General features: G+C 43.0%; 1 protein-coding gene across 2 annotated transcripts in view; it reads left to right on the top strand.

The window, feature by feature from the left end:
• Window positions 1-25,284, top strand: part of B9D1 (B9 domain containing 1) — a 148,640-nt gene that overhangs the window by 76,381 nt on the left and 46,975 nt on the right. The window contains exons 6-7 of one of the 2 annotated variants that reach the window (XM_089656024.1): window positions 7,648-7,715; window positions 13,849-16,753. In XM_089656024.1, coding sequence (XP_089512150.1) covers window positions 7,648-7,715; window positions 13,849-13,976 — 196 coding nt within the window. In that variant the 3' untranslated portion in view covers window positions 13,977-16,753. Of the gene's footprint in view, window positions 1-7,647; window positions 7,716-13,848; window positions 16,754-25,284 lie in introns of those variants that run through there. The other variant, XM_089656026.1, reaches the window with a different exon arrangement.

Raw genomic sequence — 25,284 nt, 5'->3', positions numbered from 1 at the left:
ATATATCTGAAAATTGATCAGCTTGGATGTAATGACAGTCTCATGTCTTGATGCCCGAAAATGTCAGGACAGTACAGATATCCCCCAAATGACTCCTGTTTGGAAAGTAGATAGTCCAAGGTATTTAGTAAGGTGCATGGCAAGTTTTTTAACCACTTGCCTACCGGGCACTTTTACCCCCTTCCAGCCCAAGCCAATTTTCAGCTTTCAGCACTGTCGCACTTTGAATGACAATTGTGCGATTATGCAACACTGCAGCCAAACAAACATGTTATCTTTTTTTTTTTTTTGTGACATATAGAGCTTTCTTTTGGGAGTATTTAATCACCTCTGGGTTTTTTATTTTTTTGCTAAACAAATTAAAAAAGACTGAAAATTTTGAAACAAAGTTTTTTTCTTTGTTTTCTGTTATAAAACTTTGTAAATAAGTAATTTTTCTCTTTCACTGATGTACACTAATGAGGCTGCAGTGATGGGCACTGATAGGAGACACTGGTAGGTGGCACTGATGGGCATTGACAGGCATCACTGATGGGCATTGAAAGGCAGCACTCATATATGGCACGGATAGGCGGCACTGATGGGTATAGGTGGCACTGGTTGGAACTGTTAGGCAGCACTGGTTGGAACTGTTAGGTGGCACTGACAGGCACTGATAGGCATCACTGACTGGCACTGATAGTTGGCACTTAAAGGCAGCTCTGATGGGCACTGATATGTGGCATTGATGTGCACTGATTTGCACTGGTTTGTGGCATTGATGGGCACTGACGGGGCTACACTGATCATCAGGTCACTGATCATCAGTGCCCTGATGATCAGTGTAAATGCCCCCTCTGAGGAATGCCGCTTACCAGCTGTCCTCTCCTCACGCGCGGTCAGCTTGAGGAGAGGACTGCCGATAACCGGCATTTCCTATTTACATGTGATCAGCTGTGATTGTACACGGCTGATCACATGACAGAGCCGACGGCATTGGCTCTTTACTGTGATCGGTGATCCGCTGTGTCCCAGAGACACAGCACATCACTGATCGCCGTGTACCCCCCCCCCCGTGGGTGCGCATGCACAGTTAGAATGGGAGAGCGTCAGATGACGACCTCCCAGAACGAGAGCGTCGCTCCCTGCCCATCATTTCCTTATATGGCGGGCAGGAGGCGGTAAACGTTGTTATTTTTTGTCATTTTTTTGGGGGGGAAAAAGGAGAAAAAAAATATTGGAAGTCACACGATTTCAAATCCGCATGTCAGTGCGACTTGGCTGATATCTGTGCAACTTCATGCACAGATGTCTATGCAAGTCGCACCTAAAATCACAACAAAATAGTGCAGGAACTTTTTTTTAAAATCTGTATGGCACCACAAAGTCAGAGTTGCGTTGATTTCAACAGTGCTACTGCGGACAATAGGGTGCAATTTGTCATGCGATTTGAAACTGTGTGAACCCAGGCTTATTGTCAAAGCTTAGTTGAACAAGCTGAAGTTAAAAGCTGATTGGCTACCATGTACAGCTACTGCACCAGATTCTGAGTGCTCCAGTTTTAGTAAATCTACCCCATCATGTATAATTGAGTGATAATACGGTGTGTGCTTTTGATAAAACTGAACTAGTGCTGGTTCAGATTTATGCGGATTGGATGTGGTTTGAACCGCATCCAATCCGCATGTCATGTGAAATAACATTTCTTCCTTTGGTGCTTGTTCACATACTGTATGTCAGGTGCACTGGCAGTGCGGATTGAAAAAGAGTCCTGTCCGATTTCTGAGCAATGCCGTCTGGTTCAGGTGCGGATTCCAGGCTGTTGACTTCTATGGGAACTGTTTCTAAACCACACGTCATCAGTTGTGAACAGGATAAAATCCTGATTGGAACCTCATCTAAACCTGTCCTGAACCCGATGTAAACCTGACCTGAACCGCTGAACAACTACTGCATCAATTATCTGTGAAACTTGAGCTTCAATCCGCATTGCACATGTGTGAATAAGCACTTAAATCCCTCTCCAGCTATGTGAAGTCTGTGGGTCCAATGAAAAAAAAAATTCCCAATTCCCCCATCCACACATTTGATGTGGATGGAGGATCAGTCCTCAGCAGGGGCGGACTGACCATTTGGAAACTCGGGCACTGCTCGAGGGCCCGGGGTCAGTAGGGGGCCCCATGAGATGCCTCTGGTACCTTTTTCATAGGCTTTTTTGAGTTTGGGCAAGGACACAGGGGCCCCATGATGCCCTATTGCCCAGGGGCCCCATGAGTTGTCAGTCCGCCCCTAGTCCTCAGAGCTATTTTGTAGAATACAATGATCAGTGTTGCAGCTTTAGTCGGCGGCACTGATTGTTTGGGGAAAACTCGACAGGCTGGTTGCACACAAGTCAATTGATAAATCAACCAGCTAGCCCATACATGGATATTTGCTGAACTATTTCCATTTTAAATTAGCTTTCTTCTTCTTGAACTGCCTGGGGGGTTAACTGGGCAATGGTTGAAACACCCCTGTGTTGCAGAATAGGGCAGTACAGCTTGTAATATCCCAGACTGCACCACTAATAAAAGTCTGACCAATAATGATTGATGGGCATTTTAACCCTGTAGTCCATCCCCTCCTTTTTTATAGAACATCACAATGCAGCTATCGATTTCCCAGGTTTCCAGTTGCCTTTCCCTCCCAGCACAAAGTTAACTTTAACTCCGCAGCGACCATGAGTGCCGCACGGGGATTTCCAGTCCGACCAGCTTTAACGAGGCCTGTTATTGGAACATTTCTCTGCGCTGACTTCAAACTTCAAGCCAATTAAAACACAGCAGGAGAGGCCATGCCCATCTGCTAGATTTGTTTGAAGAATATTTTGACATTTTACATTTTTTATGCACTAACCAGCTCTCTGAAAGAATCTTTTTCTTTTTTTTTGTAAAATAATATTTGATTTTGTCTCTGGGCCCCATTTATCATGGTTTCCATAAAAGGCAAAGCAACATGTTCATATAACTTTTGTTGTCCAATTTAAAACCACCAGTTGATCAGCACATCCAGGATATAAAATACAATTCTTTATTGCTCTAGCAAATGAAATGTCATCCGGTCAAGGTTTAGACTTACTTTTAGGTTCAATGTTTAAAACAGAACTCAAAGTCCCTATACGCTCTGGTTTCCCTTTAACATGGATCCTTGTGTTTGGCTTGATTAAAAGAAATAATTGCTTGTCTACATTTTTCTCCATTTGTCAATTATTCTTTATTTCTAATTATAGCAAACTAGTTCTACGCATTAAATCTTCATCTTTTTCTCCTGATTATATGAGCTCCCAGATGGAAGCTTATCAGTAAATGGATTCAGGGAAAAACATCAGCTAGGGTTAGGCTTTGATTAGGTCTCTGAGCTGACAAATCAGTAGCGACAAAATTCATCTCCTTCAATTACGGCAAATTTCCAACAAGTCTGTGTTTGTATAATAGAGGATTTCTGGTTTACCAGCCAAATTAAAGTGTATCTAAAACCCAAAACAGAAATGTAATATATTGCAGATTACCTGTTCTTGGATGTGGTGGTTGTATTCGTTTTCTTTTTGTATTTTTCTTTCACTTTATTTTTACCTGGTAATACTGTGAATTACATACTTACTGTCCCTGAAGATTTATTTTTAAAAGCAGCCATCTTCAGCTAATGGGATAAAAAAAACGTTACTTATAACCTGTGTTTTGGTGCTGTATCCCAAACAACATGTACTAAACGTCAGCCTTTAGTCTTTTGTCATAAAAACAAATAAAAATGAGCATTACAATTGTGGACTAAATATCCCCTACTTTGATTATGCACTATAATATTATGCTGTAATCTTCCTAGTTGTCCAGCAGGAATGCAGGCTGCATTGTCTGACATCTAGTGCATTATCCAAGGTTTATTGTAGGAATGAAATAATAAAAACATACTCCCAGATGAAGCATGTATCTAAAAAGCATAGAAAAATGACAATGGCCACAACGGCGGACAAGGTGTTCTCACTGTCAGTGCGGTCAAATGGCTGACTCGTTTCGGGGACGAATCCCTTTCCTCAGAGCTGATGACCAGCCTCTGATGCTGATGTATGGTGTATGGACAGAAAGAGCCTCGCTGTTGATGACATCCATAGAGTCACACATCTTTTGGTGTCGCATCTATGAGTTACTTCAGACAGACCCAACAATAATAGCTGAGATTGTGACATTACTGGAAATACATCATCGTTTCCCTTTCAGGAATTTAATTCTTTATGAAGGCAGTTAGTTCAGCAATGCCAGGCCATTGTTTTTATGTGCAAAGCACTTAGTTTACACACATTGATGTAGGCATGCCTCGATCTTTCTGTAGGCTACAGAATAACCTTTCCCAGTGTCAGAGAACCTCATCGATTTCCTCTGGGCACAGCGTGGCAGCAGCAGCAACCACAGCGCACACCTGAGTTTTCTGTCAGTTTGTTTCACCAGCAGTCAAACACGCTGATAATATTCCATACAAGTAATTACATGCACCTATCTGAATGCAGAATCTTGACACCCGTTCAACCATGTTGAATGTTCCCTGCAATAATATGTCCATCCCAAGGATTTGCTGGCTTCTCGTATTAATTCAACATAAATCAAATTTTAAAAAAATGGAGTGACTGCAGATAAACTGGAGAAGGAGGGAACAGCAATAAATTCATTCAATATTTTTTTTTTTTTTTACATTAAAGCTGAACTCTAGATTACTGCAACTCTGTGAATACATCATGAAGGGTCTGTTCACACCAGGTTGGGCTGCACTGATTAATACATAGTGGTGTTGGCGAGAATGTGGGGAAGTGGGGACAGTGTATCATATCTGGTGGGAATGTCCAAAAATTCAAATATTCTGGAAAACAATAGTACATTTAATAGAGACCATTATTGAAATGAACATCGGGTTAGATCCAGGGATGTGCCTGTTACATAGTTCAGAGCTATCAGTTAGCAAATATAAGAAATTAGGTTTAGGGTACTATTTGAACGCGGCAAAAAGCCTGATCCCTAAGTATTGGAAGAAAAAAGAAATACCGAAAGAGGAGGAGTGGATAGAAAGAGTAAACTGGATTAGTAAGATGGAGAAGTTATATTATATACAGGAAGATAAGTTGGAGGTGTATTCCGCGAAATGGGAAAAATGGGAAAACTTTGTAGCAAATGTGAGAGTGAAAAGTAGAAAGTCATAGAATGGATAGATGGGTAGGATATGCTTGCTTTGGATAAAAGATAGTGAAAAATGCAGAGTGGGGAGGGGTTCTGGGGGGGGGGGGGTAATGTTTTAAGAGGGGAAAAATAAAGTAATAAGAAATAATTGTATATTTATTATGAATGAGATGAAAATGTTTTTGTTATTACTGTGAAAAACCAATAAATATTTAAATTAAAAGAAAAAAAAATACATAGTTACTCTAGGGGCTCATTTACAGCATTTGTAGGAAACAACCTGCGTTTTTCCACACTGGATACCTGCAGGTCACCACTTCAACCACACAGAACAAAATGTTGGTTATACATTAAGAGAATTTCACTGAAAATTTTTAGTTTTAAAAACATTAGTTTGATTTTCTAATTATTATGGGGTTTTAATTTTGTACAGAAAATTACATTCACTTCAGATCCAATATTAGGCCCCTTTCACATGGAGCGGGCTTCATTTAGATCAGCAGGGGATCTGTCCGCTGATCCATTACTGATCAGAGCAGAGCGGTCGGATGACAGGTCCATGTCCACTCAGGTTATGCAGAGCGAACACAAACGAAGCCTGCTGTGTGCTATGGGCTGCTCGGTGTAAATGGACTCCTCTGTCCATCTTACACCTGACTAACCACATATCCTGTCCACCTAGATAGATTGGGACAGATCTCTTTTAGTTTCTAAATTTTTATATTTAGTGGATCAGATCAGATTGGAGCTAAATGAACACAAGTCCGTTTACAGCCGTCGGTCCATAGGGGCGAATGGAGGGTCCAATCGGGTCCACCTGAAAAACTGACAGACCTGATAAGACCCTTTGTGTGAAAGGGGCCTTAAAAGTACTTTTGAATGACATTCATCCAGCCATCGAATGTACACAGAATTTTCTTAAAATTCATACGATCTTTTGTTTGGAAATCTACTAATTTACTGTATATCCAGGTTAAGTTTACACACATTGACATAGGTATGCCTCTTTTTTTCTTTTGGTTATTAAGTGTAATCTAAAGTGTATGTAAAGCCATTTTTTTGTATTTTTTATTTTTAAGGGATAAGTTCACCTTTTAGAACACGTTACATGTTCCACCTGGTTTTAGGGTGGAATATGTTACATGTTTCCACTCCCGGAGCCGCTGCCTGCTCTGCTGCATCTAGTCACAGCTAGAGGGGCATTTTCTCCCCCTGCTTGCTGTCACTATTTTGAAGAAAAAAAAGCTGTGCCGCGCGGGGCTCTGGCTGTGTCATTCATTCCCCCCCCCCCCCTGCACACACACACACTCCTTCCTCTAGGGATCTTTGATTATCACCTTATTGTCTAGGTATAACTCAACCTCCGAAAGGTTGCCAACCCTTCCCTAGAGTTATTGCTCTTAATCTGACATGTGCAGCAACATGTAACATGTTTAGAAAAATCTTTTTGTTTTGTTTTTGCTCGTTGGTGTGATGTATGTATTGTGTATGTAAGGGGAAGGGGGTGTTTTAAGTGCTTGGGTGTTACTTTTAATATTTTACTAAACTATATTTCTTTATCATATAGGGGATCAAAAGTCCACTCTGATACCATTTTGTTGTGACAGGTTCCCCTTAATGATACATAAGGGGCCTAATAGATCCCTGATGTCTCACCTGCCCACCAATGAAGCTAATGGAACACAGACTTTCACTGGTCTCCCTCCCCTCCACCCGGAGGCACTTGCCACGCTGGTCCTGAGTTCATAAGTGGGACAATGGAGCTATGGAAACATGGTGGTGAGGAAGGGGGGGGGGGGATTACCATTGAGCATGGAAGCTCTTCCACCTGACAACCAAAAGTTGGCAACTAGGAGTGTGTAAAACCCCCCACTGTAGCCGAAAGGGTTAAAGCATATCTGTGGGCAAAACTTAAAGTTGTATATTCATTTCCAAATTTAGTTTCAGTTATTTTTGGCCTACTCTTATTACTCTGAATGATCTTTTGTTTATAAGCTTACTTTGTGAAGACCCCCACACATTTACTTCCTTGAATTCTATGACATATACTCGCTATGGTCTGTGAGTAGGCACTGCTGTGTCACACGTGTCACAGAGCCTGCCTTCTGATCTGCAGAGGTGCTCTGAGGAGGAGTTTCAGGAGACGGAGTCAGTATAGGAATCACTGCTTGCAGGCAGCAATGTACCATGAGATAAGTAGTCCTTAGAAAATGAGGAGAAGCTGCAAAGCTTGCTGGGAATCCAGAAAAGTTGTGGAAAGAGATGCAGCAGACAGGCAGCACTCACAACATGAAAGGAGATTTTTCAAGTAAACATTGTCAAAAATAACCATTCTTTGTATTGTTGCTACAATGCTGATGTTATAAAATGAAAGTGTATGCTGTGACCATAGAACCTTGATTTCTACATTGTTTCAGTACATAATCTTGCTTCAGTTAACCTCCTATTGATTTTTCCTGCTCTGCAGCTGGTTCACAGGACGACGGCCAGAATTCACCGACCCGAAAGTGGTGGCTCAGGGTGACGGCAGAGAAGGTAAGGCTTACAAGTCTGTAAAGGACAAACTGCCTTTTGGCTGATGAAGGATAGCGTAACCTATTATAAAAGATATTATTTATTATTCATCAGAAATAAATGTTCTCTGTAGATCATGCAAAGACACACAGATGGCATGGCCATGCTGTAGAGGTTATTAATACTTTTCATCCTGGGATCCTTTTCAGATCCAACAGTCTGTTTCTATATACATGTCTTGGAAATTAATTATCTTTTCCATTTTGATGATTGTGTGATTGCGCAGTGAGAGATCAGTGATATGGGTTACTTTATATATCGAGCTACAAATGTGCTGCCAGTATTGGGTTACCAAAAAAACATATATGAACAGCTGAAAATTTAGGCAAGTCTTGACTTTGCAAAAGAGAAGCTTGACCCCACCGTCTTCAGGCTCGGTGCAGCCTGCGTTTCATGCAAGGAAAAGGTGCAAAAAGCATCTGCACTGTGTTTTTGACCATGCGATTTTTGGCGCAGTTCCCGTACCCACGATCATGCCGCAATCACGCTGTGGGATGAGATGAGATACGTAGGGGTGCCATCCAAAAAGAATGACACCCCCGCATCTTGCAAGAGAAATGCTGCTATGCGGCTGCAGGTGGTTGTGGGTGCGGGAACAGATGCAATTCCTGCATTCGCAAACAGTAGACAGCAGCAGGGCTAGTGTGAACCAGGGTTCAAAGAATGAGTGGAGATTTGCAGTAGGACTATAGGCTAAACTTTTTTTCATTTTGGATAGAGTGGCTATAGCCCCTGTCATATTTATTTTTTTTTTTTTTTTTTTTTTTTTTTTTTTTTTGTGCCTTCTGTGTCCCATTTAGGAGATTTATCTTCCTGTCCCATATCCAAAATAAGAAGAGAGGAAATCCCTGCAAATTAAGGGAAACCCATAGGCCCCTTAGGTCACCAGAACTAATGTCTCCTTTGGAAGATTTCCCCTCTATTATTTAAGTGGAGACAACCTAAAACATGGGAATTTCTTTTACATTCACTGTCAATGATAATGGTAAAAAGTACAAATAGGGTGAATCCCCCTAACGGGCACAGACAGCAATACAATCTCGATAGGGGTTCTAATCCATCTCCATTCTATCCAAAATTAAAATAAAAAGTTTTGCCTTTAGTCACACTTTAACTTCTGCTGTCAATCTCTCAGGATCTACCGATTATTTATTTATTTATTTATTTTTTTTCTTTCCTATGCAGTTTTTACTTTGCTTATACATTTTGTCTTTGTACAATCAGTTTGAAGTGTTGAGATTACAAGTTTATGTTAGATCCCTACTCTGGCCAGAGTGAAATCGGCAAGAGGGACAATCTGTGTTCACTGTCTGGTTGTTAGAGAAAGTGGTTGTATACCCTTCAAATATCCACTGAAGTGACACATTTCAGGTAATACACAGAGATGTAACAAATCTCCCCATAATTTCTGTCTGTTTATCTGCAGCCCTCTCTCCTCTCTATAGCCTTCAAAAACACACAGATAAAAGGCTATTTCTCAGCTTGAGCAGGCAGGGGGTGGGGATCTGACCTCACACACTGGATGGTACATAGAGGAGAGCTTGGACCATTTCCCAAGATTATATGGTGTTGGGATAACCTATCAGAAGTGACTAATGCAGATAGCAGAGGAAAAAGAAGACAGAAATCACACTTGGTGCTTTGGATTGATACTATAGAGCAGGGGCGTACTGACCATTTGGAAACTCGGGCACTGCTCGAGGGCCCGGGGTCAGTAGGGGGCCCCAAGAGATGCCCCTTGTACCTTTTTCATAGGCTTTTTTGAGTTTGGTCAAGGACACAGAGGCCCCATGATCCCCTATTTCCCGGGGGCCCCATGAGTTGTCAGTCCGCCCCTACTATAGATGGATATGCTTTGTTCATTTTAGAGGTTTACAACCACTTAAGGGAAATTAGTGTCTGCTGGTCAGTTATAGGTGTTCAATGTCTGGTGGTCAGTTATAGGGGGTTCAGTGTCTGGTGGTCAAAGGGGGTTCAGTGTCTGGTGGTCAAAGGGGGTTCAGTGTCTGGTGGTCAAAGGGGGTTCAGTGTCTGGTGGTCAAAGGGGGTTCAGTGTCTGGTGGTCAAAGGGGGTTCAGTGTCTGGTTGCCAGTTATAGGGGGTTCAGTGTCTGGTGGCCAGTTATAGGGGGTTCAGTGTCTGGTGGTCAGCTATAGGTGTTCAATGTCTGATGGTCAGTTATACGGGGTTCAGTGTCTGGTGGTCAGCTATAGGTGTTCAATGTCTGATGGTCAGTTATACGGGGTTCAGTGTCCGGTGGTCAGCTATAGGTGATCAATATTTGGTCAGTTATAGGAGGTTCAGTGTCTGGTGGCCAGTTATAGGGGGTTTAGTGTCTGGTGGCCAGTTATAGGGGGTTTAGTGTCTGGTGGCCAGTTATAGGGGGTTCGGTGTCTGGTGGTCTGCTATAGGTGATCAAAATTTGATGGTCAGTTGTAGGTGATCAATGACTGGTGGTCAGTTGTAGGTGATCAATGACTGGTGGTCAGTTGTAGGTGATCAATGACTGGTGGTCAGTTGTAGGTCATCAGTGACTGGTGGTCAGTTGTAGGTCATCAGTGACTGGTGGTCAGTTGTAGGTCATCAGTGACTGGTGGTCAGTTGTAGGTCATCAGTGACTGGTGGTCAGTTGTAGGTCATCAGTGACTGGTGGTCAGTTGTAGGTCATCAGTGACTGGTGGTCAGTTGTAGGTCATCAGTGACTGGTGGTCAGTTGTAGGTCATCAGTGACTGGTGGTCAGTTGTAGGTCATCAGTGACTGGTGGTCAGTTGTAGGTCATCAGTGACTGGTGGTCAGTTGTAGGTCATCAGTGACTGGTGGTCAGTTGTAGGGCATCAATGACTGGTGGTCAGTTGTAGGTCATCAGTGACTGGTGGTCAGTTGTAGGGCATCAATGACTGGTGGTCAGTTGTAGGGCATCAATGACTGGTGATCCGTGTCTGGAGGTCAGTTTTATAGGCGATCTTTGTCTGAAGGTCAGTTATAGGTGATCAATGTGAGTTTTCTGATTTGAGAAGGATTGTCTAATTCTTAAAACTACCATTTTATAAGTTCTTTTGTTATTTTATCTGAATGTGTGAATCTTCACTTTGCATGCAGCTACTTCTGAATTGAAGTGCAGGTATTACATTGTTTTTATTTACAACAGGAAGTGAGCAGAAATATCTCAAAAGTGAAGGGTAATATCCTTCTTGTCACCAAAGCAATGTCCCCATTTCTAAGCTTTCCCCTCTATTGCTGTTCTGGTGACAACTGTAAGATTTTGTATCTTCCCATCATTTGCTGTCTCAGTGACAATGATTTACTTTGACTTGCTTTACATACAGCGGTGTAAAATAAAAATGACAGCCAGCATGACACCTACAGGAAATGTTATAAAAGGGAACTATCCCATTGATCAGACCCATCTACCTGCCAGTAACTAATGCTCACCTCCTGTACTGTTATCCTTAGGAGAATGCATTAAACACCAAATTAGATTCCAATTATCTGCTTTTCAGACGGTAAAGCTGGCAAGGTCACCTTCCTGAAATGCAGAGGGTCCTGCGAACCTGAAAAACAGGATTAATTTATGGAGTCCATTAGCGCTGAGACACCATGCCGCACACGCGCTTATTATCATGAGAAAGTAGAGTGCTAAATTGAACAAGTGTTTAATTACAGCATGCATAGCTAGCACGGGCTCAGCCTCAACTCTTTGTCTTTTATCTCAAAACATTCACGCAGCAAGATGGTAGTTCATTAGCATGGCGGCTGTACCCTCTGCAGATGGTATGTAGGAGCCATAAACTGCGTGCAGTGCTCTGTATGGGGAGGGGGGCTCTTTGTTTTATACATACAAGTGTTTGTGTAATCTCTTAAATTACACCGAGTATGCGCAAGCTCAGTTTACATTCCAGCACACTACCTGTGTGTCGGGATGACTGCATTCCTGCGCATGCCCGTAAGCGACGTCATCCCGCGCTGGCCATTCAAAATGGACAAAGAGCAGCACCCAGAAGAAACTGAGGATAAGGTGCTGGCATCATTGAGGGACTTTCCTCGGACGTCAGACCGTTGTAGCAGAGGTAAGTATTTTTACCTTTAGTTCTGCCTTAAGTTGATCACTTACACACAAACAAAAATATAAAAAGACCATACATGCTCGGGGGGAGCCAGGAGCGCCGGCAAGGAACTGAAAAGAAGAGGATCGGGGCTGCTCTGTGCAAAACCACTGCAGAGAAGGTAAATATAGACATGTTTGGTATTTTAAAAAAGAAAAAAAGCTTTAGTGTCACTTTAAAGTCTATGGGACATGATTTTTCATTAAAGTCTTCGGCGGCCGACATATCGGTGCATCCCTAAATGCTACATTATATATATTCTTTTATAGATTTGAGTCACAGTGATCACAGCTTGGCTGTTTAGCGACTTTTTGGAAAGTAATGTCTATTTTCATAATAGTCACTGTGGATGAGCAGAAGGCTATGTGTAAACAGCTAAACACTTCTTGGATATCTAAAAGAGCCACAAGAATGTGACAAACGTCTCGCAGATATAGCAGCAGATGTTCCGGGCTCTTCATCACCTCCTTGAATGCGCAGGAGTGCGCTATCTAACCCAGCACCATCGCAGAGTTACATTATCACAGATATGACTGGCGTCTTGTGACATGAGCCAATTTGTACATTACATTCTTACTGCACTCAGAGTCTGAAAAAAATGCTATATGGGTGTACAGCAGTGGAGGCTCCTGCAAATTTGTGAGCTCCCTTGTTGGCGCCGGGATCTTTGCCAGTCTTTTTCTGAGTTCAGGATCTTCAGCCATCTTGATTGGCTGTGCCAGGGTCACATAATTCTCTTACATGCGATAAATTTGTACACTGAGCTGCTCATGATTTAGCAGGCAGGTAAAAAAACTTAATTGTAGAATAGACATAGCATGTCTCTTCTGCAATAAAAAGTCTGCCTGGTTGCCCTTTTTTTTCATTTTCACTTAAAATTTAACTTTTAAAGTGGTTGTAAAACTTAGACATGAGATATAAGCAAAGCATATCCCTAGTGTATGTGTCTCAATCCAGAGCACTAAGTGTCATTTCTGCCTGCTGCCTCATTCCTTTGCTATAAGCATGAGTCACTTCTGACAAGCTTTCCTGACACCAAGAGAAAAATGGTGACAGGGAAGGCACAGACTGTGATTGGCAGCCTTAGCTCTATTCCTGTGTGCTGTGTGAAGGGGGTTGTCACTTCCCTCCAATCCGCTTTCTTACTGATGTAACTTCAGCTCTCCGCCCCCTGCTTTTCAGAGCTGAGAGATCCTGTGTAAGGCTAGGTTCACATCTCCACATTCCTGCGGGCCCTGCTTTGCGCGGGCATGAGAGCCCATTCATTTGAATGGACTCCTGTGCTCCAGGACACGCAGGGAAAGAAGTCCCTGCACTTCTTCGGAAAACGCAGCCCGCACGGGAACCTCAGTTCCCAATACGGTTGCGATTTCCAGTGCGGGCGGCGTGCCATTAGAACTAATGGCACCGCCCGCGGGTCTGCATTCCTCTGTGCGGTTGGTGGATTTTTGTGCGGATCCGCAGTGGCACCACCCGCACAGATGTGAACCTAGGGGTAAATTCTGCAGGGATGTAGGGGAAAGACGATTGTGTATATATACAGGTTCAATTTATGTGGGAGGATTTCTTTCTGTGTATCACCTGAGGCCAGTCACTTCACTGGGTATATTTAAGAGTTTACAGCCACTTTAGGTACATAACCTGGATACACGTGGCATTCTGCGGTAGTTCTTGCTGATGCACCTGATAAAGGTTCTAACCCATCTCCACCCTATCCAACACTGCTAAACATGGATTGACTGAGGTCCATCTTAGAGTGAAGGATGACGGCTGTATTCTGTTCAATGCAAAACACACTTGAATGTCACTTCCGAATGACAGCTATAATGACCAGTCAGGAGCTAGTTATGCAATAGGCATCACTGCATTAGGATCACTCGATGGTGGGAGCTGATTTTGGAGGGAGGGGGCCACATCTTTCATTATGGTTGACCTGACTTGAAATTGGTGTAAACATTTTTCATACTAACATTCATAAATGTCATTACAGTCACCAGAGTGCGGTCACAGGGTTTCCTGACACTTTCCTTCAACGTGGTGACAAAGGACCTAAAGAAACTGGGCTACACCAACAGCTCCTATGATCCTCCAAACCCAGCGATGACACCCCACTATTAACAATCTACTCCATCCTAATAACAAATCAAGATACTGTATTCAAAAGAACTGCTGAAATCATTACTTTTAACCCGCTGATTATTTTTCTTTCATTCTCTGCATGGAGAGGGGAACCAGTGTGAGATCTTGGATGATACACCCACATAAACTGTGTTTCTGTGCCCATCATCTTCACTACACAGCAGGAGCAGAGCAGGAAAACCTCCCATTGCCTTACAGGAGCCAAGCTGTTATTTTTCCAAATATGCTATGACTGTTGATGAGGAAGAGAGATCATGCACTGGAGTTAAAGTCTTCATTTTGTTTCTTGGCAGCCAAAGGATTGGGAACACCTTAAATGAACAGGTCATTCTTGAGAAGGGTCTGTGCCTTTTTCCACCAATCACAGTTCTGTGTTGGCAGCATTTTTGTGCTTTGAACTGAGATATCAAGCTACATCGGCCTTGATAACACCACTATTCTTTGAAGAATTGATAGGCTTTACTGAGACTACAAGATGGTAGACATTGAAGAAAACCTCTACTTTATTTTTATATACTGTACAATTCTTTCTACACATTCTAAAAAGGGATTTTGTCATTTGCAGAAGATCCTATCTTTTATGTCTGTGGTGTGTCAGAGGCCACTCTGACTTTTTAGAGATGTCCCACAATGCAATTCTTCAGTAACCGTTCTAAAAAGGTAAAGATGAGAGGGGAAGGGTGGACGCAGGTTTATAAATGCAGGGTAAGAAGTCACCCTAAAGTCAAGCTATGCTGTGCTCATGCAAGGTAAACGGGTTCACTTTAATACAGGTCTTTCCAGCAGGATACGTACCTTTCTTTTATTTCTGCATTTTGTTACCTCGACACAGAGAATGCAATAAATGGGCGGCACAGTAGCTTAGTGGTTAGCACGTCTGCCTTGCAGTAAATGGATCATGGGTTCGATTCTCGACCATGGCGCCTCCTGCATGGAGTTTGCATGATCTCCCTGTGCTTGCGTAGGTTTCCTCCGGGTGCTCCGGTTTCCTCCCACACTCCAAAGACATGCTGGTAGGTTAATTGGCCCCTGTCTAAATTGTCCCCTGTATGTGTATGTATGAATGTAAGTTAGGGGCCTTAGGTTGTACACCCCTTGAGGGTTAGGGACTGATGTGAATGTACAATATATATTATCAAAGAAATAGTGCAGCGCTTAAATCAATAGTCCTCAGTTATTCCCGATCAGTGGATGTTCCTCAATACGGAATGTAAGAAATGCCCACTCACCGGAACCACACTTGATACAGTGCAGTGTATAATAGTTATTCCCTGGTGTCACTGGAAGTGTACATCTGGTTCAGCCCTTGGAAGAGTATCCCTCTTTAGATCAGACAGGTCCAGGGTCACAGCAAATAAGGCTCCGACACAGAGTTCCCCTTAAGGGATGTGTGGGTGTTACTTTTGCAGCAAATAGAAACCTCCCACTCTGGATGGAATCGGAGTAACACAGCTTCTGAAAAAAAGGGGGTTCTCCCCATGCGGGGTCAAAGCAAAGAGATGCCCATGGTGTGATAACGTTTGGATAAAGCAAATTTTATTTGAAAGGACAAAGGATGCATCCAGTAAATAGCAATAGGAACGGCAGATGACAGTAAAACACTAACCGTCCCTAGAGGGAAATGGCCGCCGGAGCTCCACGATGCTCAGACGGCGTGACGTCAATGGCGCGAGCAGGCTCCTCCTTACGCGTTACGTGCCACGCACATCGTCAGAGGGAGAGCCGTATTGAGGAACATCCATTGATCGGGAATAACTGAGGACTATTGATTTAAGCGCTGCACTATTTCTTTGATATTATTTATTGAGGTTTTACTGGTTGCCTTGAGTGTACAGCTGCTGAACTGATTAGCGCTCACTTTTTTACTTTGTTTACCTATTTTGTACAATATATGTAAAGCGCTGCGTAAATTGACAGCGCTATATAAGTACCTGAAATAAATAAAGTGATTGTAATATCTTCTTTTTTTTTTAAATAACAGGTTTATACTTATCTGCTCTGTGCAATAGTATAGCACAGAGAGTTTCTGATCCTCCTCTTCATGGGTCCCCTGCTGGCGACCTGACTCCTCCTCTTCAGGGGCACCTGTGCGGGTTTGATCCCGATGCTTGCTGCCTGAGTTCATAGACACCGACAGCATGGCTCGGGCCCGCTCATACTCCCTCCTCATTAAATTTGACTGACGGCAGCAGGAGCCAATGGCTACTGCTGCTGCTTGTCAGTCCCTGTGTGACGAGGGAGAGAGGAGAGAAGACTGCAGCCGAGCACAGTGTTGGATCAAGTGAGAGCTCAGGTCAGTATAGGTGGGGTGAGGGGGGGTGATATTGCTACCTAAACATTTTTTACCTTAATGTCGGGAATGCATAGAGGTAAAAAAGGCTTTAGAACCACTTTTAAGGTTAAAAAAAAATTTAGACTTTAGAACTACTTTAGTTCTTGACGGATCCTGACCTGTCAGCTGTCTGACTGTGCATTCCACCTTCCAGTTCCTGTCTGTGTGTGGTCAGACATACCTGGCCTTGACACTGCAGCAAAAGTGTCTGTCCCACAAAAAGTAAGAATAGCTGAAACGGTGTGTGGAGGGAGGGAGACTATAAATATTACGCGTTAGCCAGTTGGTCATCCAGGGTTCCATCGTATGGACTCAGATGTTGTTTGGATCATACATCTTGTTCAGTTTGACATGCCTGTGTTATTATGTCCATTGTGAGTATGATACCTATTTTGTTTCTTCATTAAATTATTTTAAATGATAATGCACTAGGTCGGTGCGCCCTTTTTCTGTTAATCCATTTGTATCCAGTGTATTTGGACCACCCCGGTCTGTTGAGGGCAGCAAGTAGTGCATATTCCAGAAAATTCCAGAACATTCCTATTGGGTCTACTGAGTCCTTTCCTAGCGCAGGAGTAAAGTGTTTGTTGTGTTGGATTAATCAAATTGTCATACCTTGTTTAATGTTGAAAGCATTTTTGTTATATCTGTTCAATAAGTGTAAAACAAAATTTGTTGCTCCTGCTAGAAATCCTATATGTTGGTAACTTTCTGACGCTGCAGTTACGTTCTGCTGTCTCTGAGGTCTACAATACAATACACAAGTGCATTGTCACCCTAGGATAGGAAATGTGTGTCTGTCAAGATCACCAGGTCAAAATAAAGGAAACATTCTAAAAAAAAAAAAAAAAAAAAAAAAGAAATGCAGCGACCGCATTTAATGGCTGGTTAGTTACACTATATTTCAGTTGTATTTAGATATGCTTTAAAAGTGAAGTATGGCCACAGCTATTGCCAGCTATCAGCTGATGGAATAGAGTCGGCTCTGGAAGGAACCCAACAATCTCTGCCTGGCTGCCTTATTGACAGCTGTCTCCAGCTCTCAGTGCACAGCCAAAGCCAGCTGTGCCCACCACCTACGCAGTACTCCGGTGAGAGCGGAGAATGACAGTTGCTTGAGCAAGAGCTGAGCAATCAGCGGTCTTGTGATTGTTCAGTTTTCGGTCTTAGATCCAACGTGGGACAGCTGAAACATCACAGATACTGCATCATAGAGGTGAGTATGGATGTTTATTTTTTCCATAAATCCATACTTCTCCTTAAAGTGGAGCCCCACCCAAAAGGGGAAGTTCCACTTTAAGGACTGGTCCCCCCTCCCTGTGAGGAATTGAAGCCTTGGGGAAGCAGGTACCCAATTTTGACAGGTATATGCTCCCACTTTTGCACCAACCGTCTAGGTGATTGGAAACGGGAGTTCTACAACCCCACTCCACCCCCACCCCCCAGTCTTCTGACACATCCCAAAAGATTGCAAGCCCATTCACAATGCACAGCACTGCTCAGGCATGCGCAGCGATCACCCGACTGAAGCTGCAAGCTGTCACAGCCGGGTGCCCACACTTAAGATGCCGGGGACAGAGAATGGTCGGTGAACCTGTCTGGGGCAAGCACACCTCTGGATCCTGGGACAGGTGAATGCTGTTTTTTAAAACTCAGCAGTTACATTATTCAGTGCATTTACAATATACTCCAGTTATCACAGAAACACAACGGGTGTTACACCAACCTCAGTGCTTGAACTGTTCTGACATGTTGTCACAGTACTGCAGACTTCTTTTAAACTTCAATAGGTTATCACCATTTTCTTTTTTCAAGCGCTCAAGTTGAATTTGTTTTAACCTCCTCGGCGGTATGATTCTTTCCGATTTTTTTGTGCTGAAAGCGGTACCATTTTTTTGCATGGAAATATGTAGTTTTTTATTGTAGGCTGTAATTTTTAGGAATAACTCACTGAAATCTGTCCGAACAAGAGTCTAGTAAACATCCCGGGTAGGATAAAATTTGAAACACGAAATCATAAATTATAATTTAATAAATAATCATAAAAAATAATATAATAATAAATTTAATTCAATAATATAATCAAACCAAAAACACTGAAATTTGAAATACAGAGGCAAATTCGCACATCACTGAGCAAAGTCGCAAAATCATTTTCAGTGTCTGATGACGAATTTCCCCCACGAATCATTATCACTCAATTCTGCAAGTGGTTCTGATTTACTATCACTGTTCTCTAGCCGGTCTAAAACCGCTTTTGACGTAAAGTAACGCTTTTTGGACGCCATGGACTTTTCTAAGTTTCCAGGCAGAAAGAACATTCAAAATAGAGGCAGGGCACAGGACAAAGCACTCGGGACAAAATGTATGTGAAATGCATTGAAACAGCAATGACAGCAAAAAAGACATTTTTTTAAAATTTCAAATTTCTCCCGTACGTCCCGACGTCACAGGGACCGGAACACAGAAGCCGGATGCCGGCATCGGCTGGAGGAGATGGCCGGGGATGCTGCAGGGGACACATCGCGGGAGCGAAGGACAAGGTAAGTGCTGCAGGGACCCCCAGAGCAACGCCGCATGGTAAGCCCAAGTGTAGCTCGGGGTTACCGCTCTTGGTATAGAAATTATACCCCGAGCTACACTTGGGAATACTGCTAAGGAGGTTAATGAGACATGAGATGAATCCATTGCACATTGTGTTCCCGCAGATATCAGGAAACAGCATGGCATAAAGAACTTGTTCATCATAAAAGAAACACAACCTACATCTTCACCACGTATCTTATGGTTATGTGCTGCTTAGCTGTGAAGATTCATTGCAAGCTATAGTTCATTTTAATGTGTGAACCCACTTATACAAGGAGTCCACTGGGAGATGAAAACACTAGAGCAGCCATTCTTAACCAGGGTCCTTTGGATTCATCCAGAGGTTGCTAGGAGTATCTTGAGCTGCAGCTAATTGATGGTACCTGCATAGTTTTCAGGATTGTTTTCCACTGGTCATTAATGACTTGGTTTTAGTAGGGGTTTCCCCATAACTGGAAAATATTATCTTAACTGTGTGGTCATCTGATCACTCAAAATATTCTCCTAATCATACAGTTTAGGACATAGGCTTGATATTTATAGACCCCAGGGTTATGTATAGGCTGTTATCTACATATCTACAGGGGATTTGACATGGCAAAGCTTTTGATGACATATCTCTTGGGCATCCACCTATACCCCTACCCCACTTTGTGAGTCCTGCGTTTTTTGCTAGTGTCCTAAGGTGATGAACCTATTCACCCTTATGGAGAAGTCACCTTTAGCATAACCAGTTGTTATTTTACTTTGGATTCTTCAGTCAACTGTATTGCCTTCTAATACAACAATAGAAGCAGTGCATCTGGATCGGTGCACCTTGGTTAAACCACAGAAGCTGTACCCAGACCCCAAACTGTGGCGATGGACTGTAATGTTGCTTCTGGAACTGAATCCTGCTTGGGCTCTCTCCTTGGTTTTAAAGCCTAAACATTTGTTTGCCTTTTGTACATTCCTTGCATTACAGTAACAAATGTTTAGGTTAATGTATCGCCCCCTCACTCGTCTTACTTACCTGAGCCCTCAATTGATCCAGCACAGTGCCCGTCTCCGGCAGCAGCTTTTCCGCACTCTCACAGGCTTGGCTGAGAGCAACGGGTGCCATTGGTTCCTGCTGCTGTCAGTCAAATTCTGTGACACGGGAGTAGGACTCAGCCTCACCGTCTGTGTCAATGGACACAGGCAGCGCGGCTCGCGGTCGAGCACATAGGTTTGCCACCATAGGAACAGGTTTCCAATGGTGGCACACCAAGAAGAGGAGGAGCCAGGAGCGCCAGTGGTAGACCCGAGAAGAGGAGGTTCGGGGCCACTCTGTACAATTCCATTGCACAGAGCAGGTAAGTATATACCTTTTTTTGTTATTTTAAAAATAAAATTTTTAGACTTTACAAACACTTTAAGGGTTCTTCCAGGGTGCAAATGTTGAGAAAGGTCATCAGTACAATAGAATTGTAGTGGGGTTTTATATTTGGCATTTTTCCCTTTATTGGAGTCTTTGTCTGCTCTGGCATTCTGGTGTCTTGCTGTCAGTTCTGTTTCTCTGAGTCAGAAAGGACAGTTGCTTAGTGGATTGGGGTGAGTTAGTTGTGTTGCCAGTAATCTCAGATGTGTGGGATTGGTGCCAGGACCTGAGGTTTAATTATCCTCACCAACCCAGTGCTGAGTTCACTTGTTGACATATAACCTCAGGCTGCAAATTAATAACCCGCTAATTCCCAATCACAAGTCACTTACTTACTGTTCAGTTTACTTGTCTCAAATTACAGTCATGGCCGAAATTGTTGGCACCCTTGATATTTTTCCTGAAAATCAAGTATTTCACACAAAAAAGGTATTGCATTAACACATGTTTTGCTATACACATGTTTATTCCCTTTGTATGTATTGGAACAAATATAAAACAGAGGCAGAAAAGCAAATATGACATAATGTCACACAAAACCCCAAAAATGGGCTGGACAAAAGTATTGGCACCCTTAACTTAATATTTGGTTGCACACCCTTTGGAAAACATAACTGAAATCAGTCGCTTCCTATAACCATCAATAAGCTTCTGACACCTCTCACCCGGAATTTTGGACCACTCTTCCTTTGCAAACAGCTCCAGGTCTCTCTTATTGGAAGGACACCTTTTCCCAACAGCAATTTTAAGATCTCTCCACAGGTGTTCAATGGGATTTAGATCTGGGCTCATTGCTGGCCACTTCAGAACTCTCCAGCGCTTCTTTGCCATCCATTTCTGAGTGCTTTTTGACGTATGTTTGGGGTCATTGTCCTGCTGGAAGACCCAGGATCTTGGACGCAAACCCAGCTTTCTGACACTGGGCCCTACAGTGCGACCCAAAATCCTTTGGTAATCCTCAGATTTCATGATGCCTTGCACACAGTCAAGGCACCCAGTGCCAGAGGCAGCAAAACAACCCCAAAACATCATTGAACCTCCACCATATTTTACCGTAGGTACTGTGTTTTGTTCTTTGTAGGCCTCATTCCGTTTTCGGTAAACAGTAGAATGATGTGCTTTACCGAAAAGCTCTATCTTGGTCTCATCTGTCCACAAGACGTTTTCCCAGAAGGCTTTTGGCTTACTCAAGTACATTTTGGCAAACTGTAGTCTTGCTTTTTTATGTCTCTGTGTCAGCAGTGGGGTCCTCCTGGGTCTCCTGCCATAGCGTTTCATTTCATTTAAATGTCGACGGATAGTTCGCGCTGACACTGATGCTCCCTGAGCCTGCAGGACAGCTTGAATGTCTTTGGAACATGTTTGGGGCTGCTTATCCACCATCCGGACTATTCTGCGTTGCAATCTTTCATCAATTTTCCTCATCCGTCCACGACCAGGGAGATTAGCTACAGTGCCATGGGTTGCAAACTTCTTGATAATGTTGCGCACTGTGGACAAAGGCAAATCTAGTTCTCTGGAGATGGACTTGTAACCTTGAGATTGTTGATATTTTGCCACAATTTTGGTTCTCAGGTCCTCAGACAGTTCTCGTCTCCTCTTTCTGTTGTCCATGCTTAGTGTGGCACAGACAGACACACAATGCAAAGGTTAAGTGAACGTCTCTCCTTTTTATCTGCTTTCAGGTGTGATTTCTATATTGCCCACACCTGTTACTTGCCCCAGGTGAGTTTACAGGAGCATCACATGCTTGTAACATTCTTATTTATCCGCAGTTGTGAAAGGGTGCCAATACTTTTGTCCAGCCCATTTTTGGAGGTTTGTGTGACATTATGTCGAATTTGCTTTCTTTCCTCCCTTTTTTTGTTTTGTCCCAATACACACAAAGGGAATAAACATGTGTATAGCAAAACATGTGTTAATGCAATACGTTTCGTGAGAAATACATGATTTCCTGGAGAAATATCAAGGGTGCCAACAATTTCGGCCATGACTGTATATAATGGCATCCACACTGGCAGCTGTTGCATCTCCCAGGATGCTTTACAGTGCGATTTGTAATTCAAATATTAATTTTAACCTGTGAAATGGACTCTGGCATCCCAATGGTGTACCTCTACAGTTCCCAGGAAGCTCTGCTGTGCATGGCTTAAAGTGAATAAACGTATCTATGTCAGCATCCTGCGAACCAACCTGTCATTCACTCAGGCCACTTTGTTCTGGGGCAGAAAAGCTGAATCTGTTCAGTTTTCCTGCCAGAAAAATGACTGCTCTAGAACTGGTATACAGCACACAGACTGATCTATGACACTTCCTACATAGGTGTTGTGCTTTGTGGTAGATCCCCTTCAAAGGTCCGTCCATCCAAAAACTGATATTTTAGTGTTTATTAGATTCTGGGGAGTTGAAAGAGAAGTTTGAGAATTTAAAAAAAAAATACTCACCTAGATGGCTGCAGAATTGATCCCAGCTACATCTGTCCCCCGATGGCTCTACACCAAGAACTGAGCGATCAAAGACTGGTAATTGCTGAGCTCTTGGTCTTCAGCCTGCAGAGAGACGGTGAATGTCAGTCACCGGCTCTTTGCTCTGCCCCTCCAGCACATAATGGAACTCCAAGCTGTGGAGGGTCAGAAGAAGCTGCTCATTGAGAGGCTGAGCCAGCTGCCAGTCAGATCCTAACATTAAAGTTGGGATCTTTCCAGAGCTTGGAGTGGCACTGGGACCTCAGCCAACAGCGTACTTTACCCCACTATTGGCTAAAAATGGATCACAGGAGTGCAGAACTAAGTGCACTCCTGTGACTTATAGGGGAATCAAAGCTAAAAGAGCTTTGGCCCTACTGCTCCTTTAAACTAACTGACTGTTATATCTTGGGGTGTTGATGAGATCTCTGATTTCCCAGGTCTGTGTACCTGCTGTGCCCATTATGGAAGCTTTCCAACATTCGTGCTGGGTTTATTCTTGTTATATTTTATAGAATGTTAAAGGAGGAGCTGTGACAGAAAGGTTGGCAGGAACACCTAAATCTCATAGGACAGAGTCAGGAATTCCATTATTGAGATCTCTCTGTTAGAGTATCCAGGACGTATATAAGACACCAGGGACTGGCTAAGCTTTTTATGCTCCACCTGTAAATTTTTATGCTCCACTTGTAAATAAATAAATACTTTTGCGGGAACCAACCCTTTAAATGGCAACTGCAGGACTTTTAAAATGTTCCCAGTGTGGCTGCCTTTTCTCATGCATAAGGGATCTGTACAGTTTTTACCTGTGCTGCACATGGCCTTAGAAGTGTTTTTGTTTTTTACATTGTGTGTTGTTGTCATATGTCATTTTCTATAATGTTACTACAGAAAAGTGTTTGTATGAATGTATTTCTCTTTTTTGAAAATAAAATCAAAATGTTTCATTCCAACTAGACATGGATGAATCAATTCTATTCTGAGAGCTGACTGGCTAAAAAAAGAAACCATTTTCACCCTATTGATTAAGTAAAGCAAATGAACAAGAAAAGAGGGTGAATTGCTCTGTTATACTTGCATCACTGGCCTGCATCCTTATAATGCTGTTTTTTTGCCTTTGCTTGTGACTAAGTGCACTAAGGCATGTACAGGTGTGTGACAAAAACACAAAATGGGACCGGCTCGCTAAGCAATAACATGAGCAATTAAGCAAACGGAGCAGCAGGTCTACCATACCTGTACCCTATGCCATCAGATGATGATGAACCTTCTATACAGGGAAGGTTCATCCCTATCATTGGAGTCTGCCTTCTAAGCACCAGCGTTTGTGTGATGACAGCACTTTCAGCCTCACCCTGCACAGAATTTTTCTGGTACAATAGTTTTATTTGAGAAATAATAAAGCGCAAACTGAACAGGTAAGTCCCATGTAGGGGATTAAGACAATTAGAAAAATGTGATTACAGAGGTAGTACATTGTTGAGAATATCCACAGCAAAAGAGCAGCAGCATCCGGCAACGGAAGTGAAAATGGGTGTCAGGGCACCATGGCCAAGGGCTAAACAAAACAAGGAGGGTGAGATTTCCTATCCTTTGGTGTAGGGGAAAAATTTAAATAAGTGGGGAGAGTAAAGTAGAAAAAAAAAGGAGGGTGGGAGGGAGAAATTAAATGGGGGGGAGGTTGTTGGGCAAGGGTAGGTGGGAGAAAGGAGAAGAAAGTGAGGAGAGAAAAGGCAGAAAATAGTTGGGAGGAAGAAAAGCAGGACTAGGTAGAGAAAGAAGTTACCTGCAGGTTAGATGGTGGTCTAGAATACCCAGACTGGTCAACAATCAGAAACAGACTTCATGAGGATAACCTGAGGGCCCAACGTCCTCTAGTGGGCCCTGTGCTCACTGCCCGGCACCATAGAGCCAACAGAATTGGCAGATCTGCCAATGGCGCCCTGTGCTTTTTACAGATGAGAGCAGATTCCCCTTGAGCACATGTGACAGACGTAAAAGGGTCTGGATAAGTTGTGGAGAACGTTCTGTTGCTCATGTGGGGAGAGTATGCAGGCAGTTCCTGGAGGATGAAGGAATTTATACCATTGAATGGCCCCCACGCTCGCCTGACCTAAATCCAATAGAATACCTCTGGGAGATCATGTTCCGGTCCATCCGACACCACCAGGTTGCATCTCAGACTGTCCAGGAGCTCAGTAACGCCCTGGTCCATATCTGGGAGGAAATACCCCAGGACATCATCCGTCGTCTCATTAGGAGCCTCCCCCAACGTTGTCAGGCATGCATACAAGCACGTGGGGGCCATACAAACTACTGAGTAGCATTTTGAATTGCTGCAATGAAATTTCAGCAAAATGGACTAGCTTGCTGCATAATTTTTTTACTTTGATTTTCAGGGTGTCTTTGAATTTTGTCCTCTGTAGGTTGATAATTTTCATTTCCATCAAACAATGGGGCATCCTTACGTTCTTAACACATTACCCAGTCCAGATCAGTATAGGT

This window comes from Staurois parvus, unplaced genomic scaffold (genome assembly GCF_062004578.1).
Source record: "Staurois parvus isolate SC_StPar_1 unplaced genomic scaffold, SC_StPar_1.0 ptg000882l, whole genome shotgun sequence".
NCBI classification, from domain to species: domain Eukaryota; kingdom Metazoa; phylum Chordata; class Amphibia; order Anura; family Ranidae; genus Staurois; species Staurois parvus.
The sequence above is the reverse complement of the archived record's forward strand: the minus strand, read 5'-3'. Positions and strand labels throughout refer to the sequence as shown.